This window comes from Amphiura filiformis, chromosome 5 (genome assembly GCF_039555335.1).
Source record: "Amphiura filiformis chromosome 5, Afil_fr2py, whole genome shotgun sequence".
In the NCBI taxonomy this organism is placed as follows: domain Eukaryota; kingdom Metazoa; phylum Echinodermata; class Ophiuroidea; order Amphilepidida; family Amphiuridae; genus Amphiura; species Amphiura filiformis.
In genome coordinates this window covers 13,407,953-13,424,329 of record NC_092632.1, presented here as the reverse complement: position 1 = coordinate 13,424,329, position 16,377 = coordinate 13,407,953, and the positions used below count along the sequence as shown (strand labels likewise).

Below are 16,377 nucleotides of genomic sequence, written 5' to 3'. Positions count from 1 at the left end.
GTTGCTTGATATAAACCGCTTAGATACAAAATATCTATCTGTCATCTGAAAATATGACTTGAGGATTCAGTGCTAACTTGTTCCACCTCCTCCATCCCCTTCCGTGTAATATAATACATAATAAAAAACTGATGAAGTGCATAAAACACTGTGACATACACAGTTAGGGTTCGTAAAGACCTACAGAGGGGACCTTTTTGATTCTCATAGTATGTTATTTATCTATATTAAAACTTGCTCATCAAATTCAAAGTATGATTTTCAGATGTTTTCTATGAAAGGGGCTATTGTTTTGATAATTATGACGCACCCAGTTATATTACTCACATGGGAAATATAGCAACTAATTTGTAATTTGATTCATCTTTCTAGCGCTTTTATTGGGGCGTGTTAGCCTATGTTTATAATCTAATATGCACTTCTATTTCCAGTCTACCTGTACAAGCACCACATATCATATGCAACCAGATTAATTGTTCAGAATTAGCTCTCTCATATCAGTAAGCACAAATAATTCCAATCATTCTTGAAATATCCTGATTGATATCCATCATAGATTTGCACAACATGCTACCTAATGGAAGACCAAAGCTTTAGATTTGTGCAAGCATTACATGAGTGTCAGTAAGACTGTAGTATACATGTATGGGACCCCACAACTAAAAATAACTGACTTCTGTTGTTTTCTCAACTTTCATTTCAGCTAACTCTTCATAGGCTTATCTTTCATTGTGTCAATGCCACATTTAGGTATGTTTCACAAATGCACCTGTTTATTCAGTTTGCAAAAGAGTTAGTTGCACAGCATCATTTTATGTCTGCAATTTAAATTCCTGACCCAATTTATATGACTTGCTCACAACAATTTGACTTTTTTTTTGTTGTTGCAATATTGTCCCAGTGATAATTTATTAACCTATTTTCCTGAAAATATTATTTATCCAAGCAACAATATATTATTATTATGTATAGAAGTAGCCAACATTAATGTACAATGAAGTTCCGGGATATAATGTATTTTTTCCAATTTGCAGTCAATACAATGCTCCATTTCACAATTAAAGTAATCCAATGTTTGCACGACAAGAAATAAATAAAATGTTTAAATACTTAAAATTTTTGCATTGATGCATCTGTCTGTTGGCTGCAAATGTTTCTCATATCCTAACTAAATTTGAAAAGAAAAAAGTGGATTTTTGTCTTTTACGCCCTCAAATGCAATTTTTGTTCAGTTCTCAGTGTTAATCTTGGGCATGGGATGCTGTGTCTTGACATGCTCAACTAGATGTATTCAGCTAAGCTTTAGAGCTACAGTGAAATATATGTGTAGACGTGCAGTGTTCAGTTACATGGTTAAAGGCAAGAAAAGGTGTAACCTTAAACTGGGTAATATGTATACAGAAAGTGGGGCAATATGATGTGGCAAATAATAATATAAGTGTAGGCAAGCATTTTGTTTGGATGCTTTATACATGTATAATTGTCAAAATTATTTAGAAAATATATTTAGAACCTGTTTTGTATTCACCACCTAAGGATTGCAATTTACTGTCAGATCACCTCATCACTTAGAGTAGTTTAGTGGCATATTAAATATGAAAGGGAAGGGTGTAGGCGTCCTTTACGTCTCGCACCCTTTGTTAGGCAACATTCTTGTCAATTCAATATCTGTCGTCTGCTTTATTGCAAATCCTGTTCCAAATTTATCACTTCTAAATCAGGTACAGACGACACTATTCTTATGGTTGCTGCACCTTGTAACACCAATTTATTTTAAGCACTGCGTATTGTCAAATCAAAAGCAGAATTGTTGGTGCCATTACCTAATAGGCTATCCTTGTTTATCCTTGCATAGCTCGTGTCGTTTATAAATATTATATCCCATTCCCAATTTATCACATCTAAATCAGTTGCAGACCTGGAGTAGTACAAATGACCATACGGGATGTGCCGCAGACTAGGGTCCTATTTTTCAACATTTGGTATAGCAATGACACCTTTTGATTTTTAATACGGATATACCGCCAAATAGCCCACTGTAGCCAAAATATTCAAATCTGTGCAAATTTGTTTTAACTTTGACAAAAAATTTGGGATTTAGGTACGCCAAGATTTTTTGAAAAAGTTGTCCACTTCTTTGGTTCTCTTGAGCACCTACCAGCCCAAACCAAACTTGAGTACATATCCACATTATCCAGGGTGCAAATGATGCTATTTTATCTGTCTCTGCACCTCTATTCACCAATTTGAATCTCTGCCTCTTAAAGCAATGGTGTCAATTCAAAAGCACTGTTGTCTGCTATTTTTCTTCCTCGTTCAAATTTATATCTTATAAATCAGTCACAGACTATGCTAATTTGATTTTAACTGCACCTTTTTTTTGGTGCTCTACTTGTCTCTGCATAATTTGCCTACCTCATTGGTTGTGTTCTGAGGGCTGTCTTGAGACTGTCGACTAATTTGGTTCTGTTTTCTATCTCCTCTTCGGTTGGTGTGATTATATCCTTCAGTTGAGAAAAAGGTGGAAGAAAATAGATTGGTGATATTAAATGCTTTGTGAAAATATATTACACATTATATAAACAGATTGAAATCATCTCATATCATGTGATTCTCCAGTGTTCAATTTATATAAGATGGCATAAATTATATACATGTGAAAATATTACAATTCATATTGCAAAAACTGCCAATCTATTAACTTGCGATTGATATATTTGAGATACATAATTAAAAAGTCTCACTTTCAAGCAACGTGTTATACCATAACACTGCATTTTTTACCCCAAAAAATGATAATTGACAGACAGAATTGATGATCCGTTCAGTGCCACTTTAAATATTATGAAAGCTGATTATTTCTATTACCAATAAAAAATTCATAAAGTTCATTTATGCCTAAATTGGTTTTGAAAATTTCTGTCATGCAGTACTAAATGTGATAGTTTGATCAGCTTTGAATTACAGATTCATAACTTTTTTGATTAGAATTTTCTCTAGTCATTAGTTTTCATATCCTGCACTAGATTTTTTTGGTACCAGATCGGAAGAGAATCTAATCTCATAAATTTACATTATGACATAATTTATTTTGAATGTACTGATAATCCTAGTTTCATGTCAAATTTATTTCACACACGTAATCAAACTCATTCAAAAGGCTTCAAAAAATTGAGAGCAAATAATTTATCACTTTAGTGAGTCATCTTGCTCCTTTTCCGCAACTACCATGGGAAATGTAGCGGTGCTGATGAAATTCACTCCCTTTAAAGATTTTCATCTGGATAGCATTCTCTAGGATCTCAAGCATGCTCACCTGTAAGGACAACGTTCTTTAACCCCAATATGCTTGTGTGTTAATAGAATGACCTTTGAATGTGATAGGTACAACAACTCATACTCCACACCTTAAAGTGAAATTTAAGGTATCATTTTTGACAGATGTTCATGAACTTTGCCATGGGAAATGAGACAATATTTGCTCCTAGTGATTGCAGCTATCTATAGATGATCATTTGATGTTGTGCAAGTTCCATGTAGCAACACACACCATTGCCCTATAACCTACTTCCATGATGTTATTAGGTCAGGTGCTTCCTGCAAATAGATAGCTTGTTAATTTAAAGATGTATAACGCTTCAGTTCTAAAGTGATGGGCTAGCATGGTGAATAGGACAACAGTTGGTTGAGATTTATTTGATTTTTATTTGAAATTAACAAATTTACAGCCCGGCCTACTTTTATGAAGACCTGTTTCATTATAAAGTGATAGCGCAGCATGATGCAAGCTAAGAATAATTTGTTTAAATTTAGATAACAAAATCTGTTCCCATTTATACACTTAGTCAGTGATTGATATTCATCCACTCCAATAATTGATAATTTCCCTCATTTTTTGGTTACAAATAAGAAACCTTTGAAATGATTCAAACTGTAGCCTAACCTACTTTGCCTTGATTTGCTATTGGCACTATGACTGTATAATCCATCACTTCCATTCTTATGGCATGGGGGAGGGTCCTTAGTTTTGGTTTAGGTGGGGATGCGCACCTGGGATATTTGGAATTGACCCTAAATTTATACCCCCCCAAAAAAAAGAGAGAACCAAAGCGTATGCTCTACAATTTTTTTCCAACTTGAAACATGAAAATATCCACCAAGTTAAACCAACATTCAAAACATTTGCACAATCCTAAGTTTTCACTTCTTCATAACTAATATGTATTCCAAAACCTAGTGTATAAATTTGTGTGATTTCTTTCATAAAACTGAATTTTTTTGTCTAAATCTGACATTAAGTAGTCCTTCCTTAATTTTATATACTTTGGATATAAATAAATTTCAGTTGGGAAAAGCCATGTTCTCTCCCAATTACTCTGCCCTTTAAGGATCTACCTGTTTAGATGGATACATTAGGAGTTGAGTTGCCCAGGATACCGTCTTAAATGATATTGATAGCAGGCTGTGTTAAGATGTGGGTGATACACCTACATGTAGTAAATTGGCAGATAATTACAGAATTTGACAAAGGTCATTCTGTTAATCACATTTGAATGAATACCAGGTTCAAATAAATGATTTAATATTGGTAGTACTCCTCCAGATTTGAATGGGAAATAAAAGAAAATTTAAGACATTCTGTAATTTATTTATACCATGTGCATTGAGCCAAATTTAGTTCAGCATACAACTTTTTAGCACCAACTCTAGGCTATGCATTTAAATCACCCACAACTCATGATAAAATGAAAAAGCATTTCATACTAGATGCCCTTTCTAAACAGAGATAACAAATTCCTCTTTTAATAAATTGAGTCACTTTATTTCTAGTGTTAAATCAATTTTTGAAAAAATTTGAACTGTTTTACGCAACCATGAAGAACTCCTCGTTATTCACTCCATGGCAATATGCACCATCTACAGCGTTAGAATAATACTTTATCCATACACTTTACTCACAATTTTTGAATTGAACTAAATATGACCCTTCTCTACTTGTCAAGATCTCGGTACAATAATGGTTTACCCCCAGTGAACATAAGCAATCGTGACTAGAGGAGGATGGGGGAAGATGAAGTCATGACTCATGCTAGCAATCTCTTATCCTCTATGTGTCAACACATTATTGCCACTAGGCACAGTCTGTTAACATCGATCTCAACATGGGTAATTTTTAATAGGGCAAAAGGGACTATCATTATATACACTATTGTAACAACATACTTTCCTGTACCCTTATTTAGGTCTAATTTATTCTCTGAATATTATATACACAAAAAGAAGTATCTAATGGAGATCATACTTGAAGTTACTTTCTTTCAATTTTTATGCTCAATACCACACACAAATGCACCAAGACAAACCACACTTTTTTTTTCTTCATAATTTTCTATCAGGGATATATCCATTTTGTATGTAATGACAGATAGCAGATCTAAGTTATGTGGACCATGCCACAGGAAAATGCAATGTTATAGTAGTGGTCTCAGATAAACCCTTTTGCCGTAAGCATGCCGGTGGTAGCATCATGAGGCAGTGGTTACATCCATCACACACGTACAAGGCTAGGCAGCATTTAAAATGTGATATGTAGGTTGGCAACATTTCTAATTAGCATGAAAGTCATACCCTGGAAAACATGATTCATGTGGGACCCTTATGTTGTGGTTAATTTCTGGTGTTAAAAATGTGAACAAAAGACTTTCTTTTCTTGCAAGTAATTGACCGAAACTAACAATAGTATCACTTCGCCATTTTGCACTATTAGCTTTCATCTGACAAACGCCATGGGATGCATAGTAGGGCAAAATGTTGTTTCCTCATTTTACCTCACTTGGGGTTTCTACAAAAAGCATGTTTGACAATAGCATACATTTAACAGCAGGTCTCAGTGATATAGAATCCTCGCACATTGTGTGCACTTGTTTTCGTTCCCATGTTTAAAGTCCCCATTTATCTTTGTCCCATTTAAAAAAGCAGCACACAATTAAACAGTGCAATAACCCCTCTACTCATAAAGCCAAGGGAGTACTAACTAGCAAACCATGTAATACTTGGACGGAAGAACGAGCAGATGTGAGTTTGCATGTTAAGTGCATACTGGCTATCATTGAATCGTATGTGTGGAAGATCACACTTGCTTCATCAAACACAGTTAAGTACTTCAGTCCATTTACTGAATCATAGCTACAAACTCTTCAAATATGAACCACGGTAGCAAGATTCAGATCAATTTATGTTATAAAATCTTTTGAGTGTATGAATCATGCTGTGTTTTAGTTTTAAGCTTAACCTAAGGAAGACTATAAAGGCAGTTAAGTTAATGCCTTGCTCATCCAGATTGACCTCATTTTTGTCCAGATTACTTCGCTCGCTGCCCACTTACACATGCATGTGTGGGATTCAACATGTTAGTCCTTGATCAAGACTGTTATTTTTAAAAACAATTCTTGTTATGATTCCTAGTTGTAGCGTGTGAAACTGCAAGTCCATTTAACACCGTGAGAGTGCAACACACCCACTATGAGCCAATGGTATCATTGCAATGGCCGAGTTTCAAAAAAACCCATTTACCAATCATTGCTTATGATAATTTGACCTGCGTTGTGGAGCATGAGTTTTTGTACCCAAGACATTTATGGTCATTCTGTCACTGTACATGCATATTGGGGTTAAAGAACTTCGTCCCAACAAATGAGCATGTTTGGTCCTATAACAACTGGTATACCTGCAATAGGTGACATTTGTGAATAATCAATCCATTATTTGAACCACATTCTGAGGATTGCATACATTCTTTTACATTGCTGGTCACCATGACAACATGACTTACTTCCATAACAACTTTCATCTTGTCCAGATAGTAGACAGGCCAAGCCAGTGAGTTGGGATCTTCTTGTTCCTGTATAATCATAAGACAAAAGTGGAGTCAAAGGTTAACAATGATATAAACAAATATAAACAAAACTCTCCAAACTGCCAAAATACACTTTATTAATCTTTCAACATAACACTGTACATCATACAATACAAATTGAGGGTTGAGAAAGCCAATGGTTTTCATTGTGAGTTATAAGGCTTTCTGCCTCTCAACCCTCGAAATGTGTTTCTAGTTACAAATGTGTTTCTAGTTACAAACTCAGATAGGCTTATCATTTTGGATCATTGACATAGATGTGAGAACCTGTGTTGTGTTGCCATAAAGGTGAAAAAATCTCCACAACTCCATGCACAACACTTTAAATTCTAGAATACACCAATTATTCCTTGATGGACCTTAGCCAAAGTATTCTGAATAATCACTATTTTGGACTCCATCAGTGACAATCCAATATGTCAGATATAGTAATCTCATGGCAATATGCATGGAACTATTCAGAGTCCTAGATCTAATAATTATTTTGTTTGGCTAGAAGTAGTAAAACCTATATTATTTTAAATTTCTTACACTTTACACTGATGCCAGTATATGTGCATCTTTTAGAACCTTAATCTCAGAACCATTTAAACAAAATTACAGGTACATCACTCAAGCAAACATCAAATTACAATAATTTTTTCACTTTAGCAAAATGCTCAATCCTCATACAGCCACAGGTCTATTCAAAATGAGCACCCTTTTATAGAAAATATGCCAACGCACCTTTTACTTTGCACTAAAATGTGCTTTTTGTTTTGAGGATTTATTTGATGTTTACAAAGTTCTGATGATTGCCCCTGCATTCATTCAGAGAGTATGAAAGTTCATTCATAGCCTCCCAGCTCAAAATTATCATTCTTCACATTAACTTATAAAAAAATAAGTATAACACACAGCCTTCAAGACCTTTAAACATAACTTTCTTACTCATATGAAAGTATAACAACAATTGATTTCATTGACTTTATTCTTCATATTCCTGTAAGGCACAACACTCTAATGGAACCTCAACAAATGCGTTTGACAACTAGCCTGGATCCGTTTTGACCTATAGCCAACTGCAGGTCAATGTCTTCAAGTCACTAATCATTGAGTGTACAAGAAAAGAACACCTACGAGGCAGAAATATAAAGCCGATCATTAACTGAAGCTAAGTATAGCTTGAATAACCTTATACCATTAAGTTGTTAGGACTATTGTGCATTTACAGCACTTTACATCGCAACTGGATATGATTGACACTAGTAGCTCACATCGATACAACTTTTCTATATCATAATATACTAGGAGGTGTATAAAGAACAAGAAGAAAGTAAACGAAACCAAGTCAATGGATATTTCTTCCTAACTGTCGGTCCTATAGATGGATATGATGGATCAAAGTGGCGAATGTCTTGCTAGAGTGGTGGTGTTAGGGTCAGATATTGGTCACACCTTTCAGCAATTAGACTATTTACCAGCCTTCATACCACAGGCTTCATACATGTACTTATTAAACCTGCAATGTCAAAAATTAACTATTCCGCATTTGACAAAATACAGAATTCAGTCTTAATTCTGCTAATAAGGTTCAAAAGTTTGATATTTTGAAGTAGAATGAGAATCAACAAACAAAGTATGGGTCATCTGAAGTTGAATGCATCTTATTTATCGCAATTTTTAATACATAAGATGCTAATTAGTGAATGGGTGAGAGATTCCAACTGAGAGTTTTGTTGTCAAATATATCTGTGTCCAATTTGGGTGGATCTTATTACTGTGTTGATACACAAACTAGATACTTGATAGTGCTCATTAATTCGTTAAGCATCCCTCTCTATCCCCAATCCAGACTGATGACCTGTGCAAGACCTTTCCATGTACTATTCTTCAGTACTATGTCATTAACCATTTATATTTCTTTTAGTCAAGTTATCTGTTTACAATACACAAACTTGAAAATGTCTCTTTCATGTACTTTTAAAATCGGTTCAAGGTTGATAATCTTCTCCTAATAGTTATATGGTGAAACTGAGACTGTATCTGCATGTTGAATTGGATCTTCATTTATTCAAAGACAATCAGAATAGTCAGAACGTTTGTTGTTTGCTAGCATTTCTCTACACCCAGAAAGCCTCGGTACAATAAAATTTGACTATGTGCAGATAGCAGAAATTGAGGTTCAAGCAGGACACACATTTTCTGTTACTGATGTGCATCACTTCAAGAACCACAAGACCTATCAAATTAGCCAACAGCTGATTTAAAGAAGGTTGCAGATACTTTGTTAATATTGAGCACTAAAATGACATTCTTACAGTCAGCCAATTAAAAAATGATCAGTCTCAAAAAAACACCTACATGATCTAAAATATCACGTTTTCCAAATCGGATGCAAATTTTGATGTAAAAAGTTTGAAATTTGGAAAAAACCAAGGTACTAGGCCTCCAAATGCCCTTAAACACTTACAGCTACAGCATTTCTAGAGGGTTCTAATTGTTCGGGAGAGCTTCGTAGACAAGGGTAATGGTAAGTCTATGCTTGAGGCTATATTTGCGGATTACCATGACAACACAGGGTCTTACATGATGACAGCAAAGGAAAGCCTCTTGGTGTTTATTTACAGATCAGACGCCAGTACTCTCCAAGTAAAGAAAGCTTGATCCTCACGGCATATCCCTGCCTGATTACCACCAACAATTGGCTTAAGGGAGCAGGAAGGGGCATCTTGAGGTTGGTGTTCAGGGAGCTAGGGGACAAGGCAAACTTATAGTGTTAACTTGTTAAATGCATACATAGGCCATACTGTGAGAAGCTGTTGCAAGCTACAGTATAGTGATATGAAGTATCAAAGAAACTGGCCCAGAGAAATCTGTCACAGATACAAACAGCCTTTTGGATCACAAGTTGGATGCCCTTCCAATATAGGCATCTGCTACCAAATGGCTGTTACAATATATGCCAACTGAATAAAGGTAAGGTTATTAAACCCCATTGAAGATATCTTACACTTCCCAGAATGCATTTCTTCCCTGTACTGACTTGCCATTCAGTGCAACATGGATCCATAGTGACAAGAAATACCTCAGTTGCAAAATCTGGATGAGCTCTATTAGAACTATTTTTGTCACTATCGATACATGTTGGCGCTGAATCAGTACAGGAAGAAATGCATTGTGGGAAGTGCAAGATATCTTCTGTGGGTTAATCCCTTCAAATGCAATACATGAGAAGTACAGCAAAAACAGAGTGTGTACATGTAGTAAACTTGAACTTCTTGATGTTTCAACTTTGAAGTGAGGCAGATAAAATCTTTGCCCATTGACACTGGATACCTTTGAATATCCCAGTGGTAATGACCTCTATGAGAGTCCAACATAGCCTAGGGGATGCATTAAGTCACCATCTTGTATCCTCCTAAATGTATACAAGCAAAGAGCCTCAGTCTATGATGCAAGTTATAAATAAGCAACTCAGCCCACAAAGAATACACCTAGCTGATGAAAAATTGAAACCACAACACAATGTCAGAACCCCTAAAGTATAAATGTAAATTATAGTTCAATACAGCTCCCATGAATCCCAAGATCATGTCCTTATTTGACCCAAAATGTTGCAAGGATATATGTTCAGCTTCTTTAAAACATTGAATAAAATGAATTCCTGCACGCACTAACATTTTGAACTCAAATAAAACATTAGTAAGTTTGCTTTATTGCTAGCACAAATTCCCTCTATCTAATCTAGGCTATTAAAGTTATTTTATTGAATAATTTAGAGCCTCAATTTCAAAGGTCTTAAGATGGATTCTAAATGTTCCATAGCCCTGTCTTGATCTGTGTCAACTAAGTCATGATGTAATTTCAATTTCCTCAATTTCGCAGCATTTCCTGATTCCAAACACAATTACAAGACCACAAATTGCTAAACCAGATCGTTGTTTCTTAATGAGCGTAAGCTATGGCCCAGCTTTTAGTACTAAGCTATTATGAAGCCTAACACAGGATATTTGAATGATAGGAGCGCTAATCATCACGTTATCTGATCATTGTAATGATAGAGATAGCCCTAGTCAGCAAGCTGTACAGCTCGCCAAACATCTCAATTAAAATCAAATGCATTCTCTGAATAACTATGGCATATAGACTTCTATCTGATACAAGGTAAAACCAACAATTACGTTGGGTTTTTCTCAACATCAAAGTGCTATGTTTCTAAAATTAACTTGTACACCTGCACATTCTATACATACAATTTTTTCTAATAATAGTCTGCTTATGATTTCACTTCATAGTTCATACACACTGCAATCATACTCCATATATGCATACTATTTGCAGATAACTATCGGCCTTGTATTCTGCACACATGAAATAACTTTCACAAAATAGATAACAACAATTGACCTCAAAAATCGCCTGTAGCTTGAACACATGAAGTACAATGACTGAACACTGAAGGTGTTGCTAGCTGTGCATTGCGGGAGTTTCTTGAAAACATTCCAATTTTGTCATTGTTCGATTTTGTTCTACTTAGTACGCGTCACCTTTTCTTAATTAATTAACTGACTTACGATGGAAGTAGGGTGGAATTGGGAAAGAAGTGCTAACTCTGCAAACTAACTTACTACGGTCATCATATTGGTATCAGTAAAACTGCTATTTCCAAACCAGAAGACCCTAAAATTTCATCAAAATTCTGGTTTTGCAATTTGGAAACATACAAAGATGTGTTATTGAAGTGAAAATGGCAAACGTGAAAGTAATCTGATCAAGACAAAATCTGACATCAAAATGAAGACAGAATTAAAGTATGTTTGTAATTTCATTACTTCGTTCTTTTCATATAGTGCGAGGGAGACTGTCAAATTTGACATGGCACAGCACTAGCAGTAGACATTCAGGATAGCATAGCAATTAACACTTTCAGAGTTACATGTTTTTACATAATGATAATAGATAGGCCTATTATTGTAATCAAAATTGACCTATTATTTGTTGATTGTTTGGTGGTGATTTTGTGAAGACATCTCTGATGACGCCAGGAAGGCATAGTTTTGATTTCGTTAATTTTCAAATACTGTAGCATGTACCCAATATAGAAGTGGGCCAAGTGGCTTTCAATGTCAACTTTGAAATTTATATTTTCAGTATCTTCAAACACTTTCATCTATACAGCATTTGCTTTCGGAATACATTGTAAAATTCAGATTAATCAAGTTCAGCTTATGGTAGAAATATGATCTTTTCCTTGATATGAGGGTACTTTTCATTTTCAAAAATGTGAAATTTGATGAAAAAGAAGTCCATACATGTGTTGAAAATATCAATATATGCTTGAATTTCCGAGGCCAAGATCTTTCCTCCATGTACCATTACAAATTTTTCTGCAGTATTTATTTCCCCCTTCATTTTAAATGCTTTATCAAACTATTAATTAATTACATTACTATAGAACTAAATTGAAATGCACTATGTGTAGGTTTCTAGTTTCTTTCAACATTTCATTACTAGTAAAATACTAGTGGTCCTAGATCCAATGAATATGATGACAATACATCAGAGTGTGAAGATGGCACTCGCTAGAGTTCTGAAAGCTCAGCCCTCTCAAAAGGACTTCTCTAGGAAAGATCAAATCTTACTCATCAGAGTGACGTGTTATTCATGTTATTAAATTCCTTATTATTGACAAAATCATCTGCTCATAATGCCACTGACCAATATTAATCAGTAAGTATAATCTCTAAATGAATTAGCCAAAAGAGGCATCAATAATTACTACTGAAAACACTTAGCACACTGGAATGTATTTTGCTACATAAAAAAAAAAAAAAAAAAGAAAAAAATGACCTCATCCAAAAGCTTTTTTCTCCCCCTAAATCTCTTCAATGAAAGCAGATTTATTAGCAGATTCAATACCTTGGTATGTAAATCCCTTTTCACAGCTTTTATTTCTCAATGCCTTATTATTTAACAATACAAAAACAAAAATGATGATTGACAAAAACTAATCTCTGGCCTGTTTGGAGCAGAAGAAGTGAGACATAAGTCATGACTTATAATTTCGGATCATAATCCAGGTGAAAATGAAAACATCCAGACCAAAAAAATGTTACATTTTGTCACTTTGATCCATGCATATCCAAAATATAACTGTTGTCTGACGAGGTCAGGACTGTAGTGATGATACTAGATAATTAATTCAATTAATGTTTGTGATGATTACTTGTTAACAGAAAGGAAGTGATGGAACTCTGAGGTGTTAAATGCCCGGTTAAATGCCAAGATTTTTCTTCTTGACAGTTGGGTTACACCTGGTCCTCATATAGCAATGACTACATTTTGCTTGTAATAAATTTCACAAATCTTACAAAATACAATTCCTATTTAATTTGTACAAAATAATGAAGTCCTGTGTCAGAAGCTTACAAACTCTTGATTTAAAAAAGTGGACCCCACCATACTTCATGAAGGACAACTTTCTGTCTTAAGGTTACACCCATTAATATAAAAAGCCTTTATTTTGTGTATTATTGTAATTTCACACATTTCCATGCCTAACCCTAAAATGTGGGTGTGAACTCAAATACCAACAATTTCATTTCATCTTTTTGTTCCTTCAGATACGCATAAGAAAACATATGGCTGTCATTTAGGTCAATGGTTATCAGGTATGTTTTCATTTATTTTACAAGAATGTCAGATTAAAATATCATTTCAAATTAATTCAGGGTTTATTTTTAAAATTTTAATGCATCAATTTTTTTACCCAAATATCCTTATTCTCAATTCAAATAAAGTCAGTTAGGTCATCATAGTTTAACTAGGCATGCAGAATACTGTTATTCCTAGTAGTATTTGTGACAATTTTTCAACTTTGTGAACATACATTTTGACAAACAATATTGACTTATGTAAAGAAGGTGTTAAAATGCAAGGCAGGTCTCTGATCCAGGTCACTGAATTAAGATATGCAGGTGACACTGAAATCTACACCAGGGTCTGTAGGACTGACTATCACTACTATGCTTGTACTTCCTATTGGACATATACACCTTCCTGTCCTAGGACAACATGGCCTGCCTGCTGGAGTGCCTGGCCCATTTAATATGAACGTGTAAATGAGTTGGAACCAATTATACCCGGCAATTATATTGCTTTACACTCTATTAAATTAAATCATGTTTTACATAATAGCTCATGTTAACTATATGTATACCTATTATTCTTTTACACAAGAACATACAGCTTGGTAAAAATATGCCAATCTAACCGGGAATTTAACATTACAATTTACATGCATGTGTATGAATAGTCAAACATATATTGGCCAAAACAAAATAAAGCACTGTCGCAATATAAAAAGCTGAATTTCAGATGTGTCTGCTGACGAGTTTTGGATATGACAGCCTAGATTCCTGAAATCCTACACCGCATAATGCATTGACAAAATGATAAATTGCACTGCTTTGTCAACAATTAAGCATTGACGTTCAATATAGATGTCCAAGCCGGATTGGAAAATATGCAATTCATGAGACTCTCAACTGCATAAAATGACTACACGCACCATGCTATTCTCCTAATGCATGTAATGGTGACTTGCCTACATATTCAGTCCATATGTAATTTTCCATGGTTACATGTAACCATTTCAAATGCCCATTAGCTATTTTTCTAGGTCTTTAGGTCACCCATATTTTGTTATTTCAAGCTGTATGGATGTAACTAAGAAGATGGCTCCTATTCATATTTTGGAATTACTTGGACCCAGGCAGTTGACACAACTTTGAGCATGATACTGTCAAATGTATCATATTGGATGAATGAAAAGATGGGAAAGAATAACATCAATATTGTGTATTTGTATTAGTAATTTGTCAACATGGTTGTTCATTTTACATCACACTGATGTGAGGTTTTATGTATTTGATTAAAAACCAAATGTCTTAGAAATCTCAAAAATGAAATCTGAAATACTAGATTAATTATCAACAAAGTTAAATATTTAGATAGCAACTTCTATATGATAATATGCAGATTAATATGCTTTATCATGACTTTTTCCTTGCAATTTAAAATTATATCGAATCTTTGAAATGAAATTGTTCCCCCATTTGAATAAAGGGGATATTGAGTAGTAACCTTAGAAATCATTGGGAATGTGTGGCTGCATAATAATTTGCTATTTGTAAACGCCCTGTAGGCTAACATTTTTTTGCTGAAAGGATGTCACATGAGTTTATAAAGTCAGTATTGTAATATTACTATAGCTTGGAAGATGCTTATAACTTAGGTCTGTGACTCAATGAAGAAAAAAAACAACCACAGAGAAAAAACAGGAACGGGACTAGAGACAAAGAAAGTGAGTGAATCGTGTTATCAAATTTCATATGTAGGTATTGTGGTTAATGAAAGCATCCATATGCTGTAATATACACGTAACAGTAATCAATTAGATTAGTGTTTCATTAGTTAGTAATAGCAAGACACCATACCCCTCTGTCCCAGTCTTAACCACATCACAACCACAGCAGGTACATATCTTATCAAAGGAAACTAGAAATAATTGTCACTACAAAGCAGCATTTCATCAACTGAATTTGAGACACACTTTTGCATTGTGATACTATTTTGAAATTAATTGAATCTTGTAGAAAAGAAAATGCTTCAGATGTTGTTTTTGTCACACACCACTGACCACCATTTCATTTAATTTTTAATTTACCAAAAATATTGTAAGTCAGTGTTAATTTCTTGTTCAGTTCAGGCATTTTGCTTGAGCCTGGTTCTATCAGGACCGATGTACATCAGGACATTTTTACACATGAAAAAGTTGGGAATTGAAGGAAAATTGTATTGCTTTTCATGGATGGAAATCAGTGCAAGTATTTTTCTTAAATTGTTTTTGATATATACCCCATTTGTTTCTTCCTCTATAGTAATAGTTAATATTATAAAATGAATTTGTTAGCCTACATTGAAGCAAGGCATGCATCCCCTTTGAGCCCTCTTTATGTCTTAGAAGCATTCCAAAGTGTTACACCTGTCACTGAAGATGCCATGTAAGAGGACAGTGCATGTCAACTACTACTACATGTATGTACAAGCTTTGAGATTGCACTAGCCATGTTTGAAGTACATGCACATGACGACGATCATGTGTCAATGGATTATCGGCCATCACCTGAGCTGCCTCAATAGCAAGAGGCTAAATATTATGACTTGCGGTTGCTTGGCTCCGACTTTCTGCCTTACAAAATGTATGAAAAGTAAAAAGAAATTATCATTAAAAGCAATATTCCGACTCTGGTCAACGACGGTCAAATCATCATCAAAATAATTAACATACAAAGATTGTGTGCAAATTATGTAATGGTTTGGTCAACCGATGTCCGATAATTCATGAATTTTATTAATTATCATCAACCAGTCAAAATTACTCTAGATGAGATAATTAGAGTGCACAATTTTGCATT

General features: G+C 34.5%; 1 protein-coding gene across 4 annotated transcripts in view; it reads right to left on the bottom strand.

Moving 5' to 3' along the window:
• Positions 1-16,377, bottom strand: part of LOC140152667 (disheveled-associated activator of morphogenesis 1-like) — a 94,100-nt gene that overhangs the window by 35,059 nt on the left and 42,664 nt on the right. For all 4 annotated transcript variants that reach the window (XM_072175116.1, XM_072175120.1, XM_072175118.1 and 1 more), the window contains 2 exons: positions 6,833-6,901; positions 2,416-2,504 (listed from right to left, as the gene is read on the bottom strand). In XM_072175116.1, coding sequence (XP_072031217.1) covers positions 2,416-2,504; positions 6,833-6,901 — 158 coding nt within the window. The remainder of the gene's footprint in view (positions 1-2,415; positions 2,505-6,832; positions 6,902-16,377) is intronic.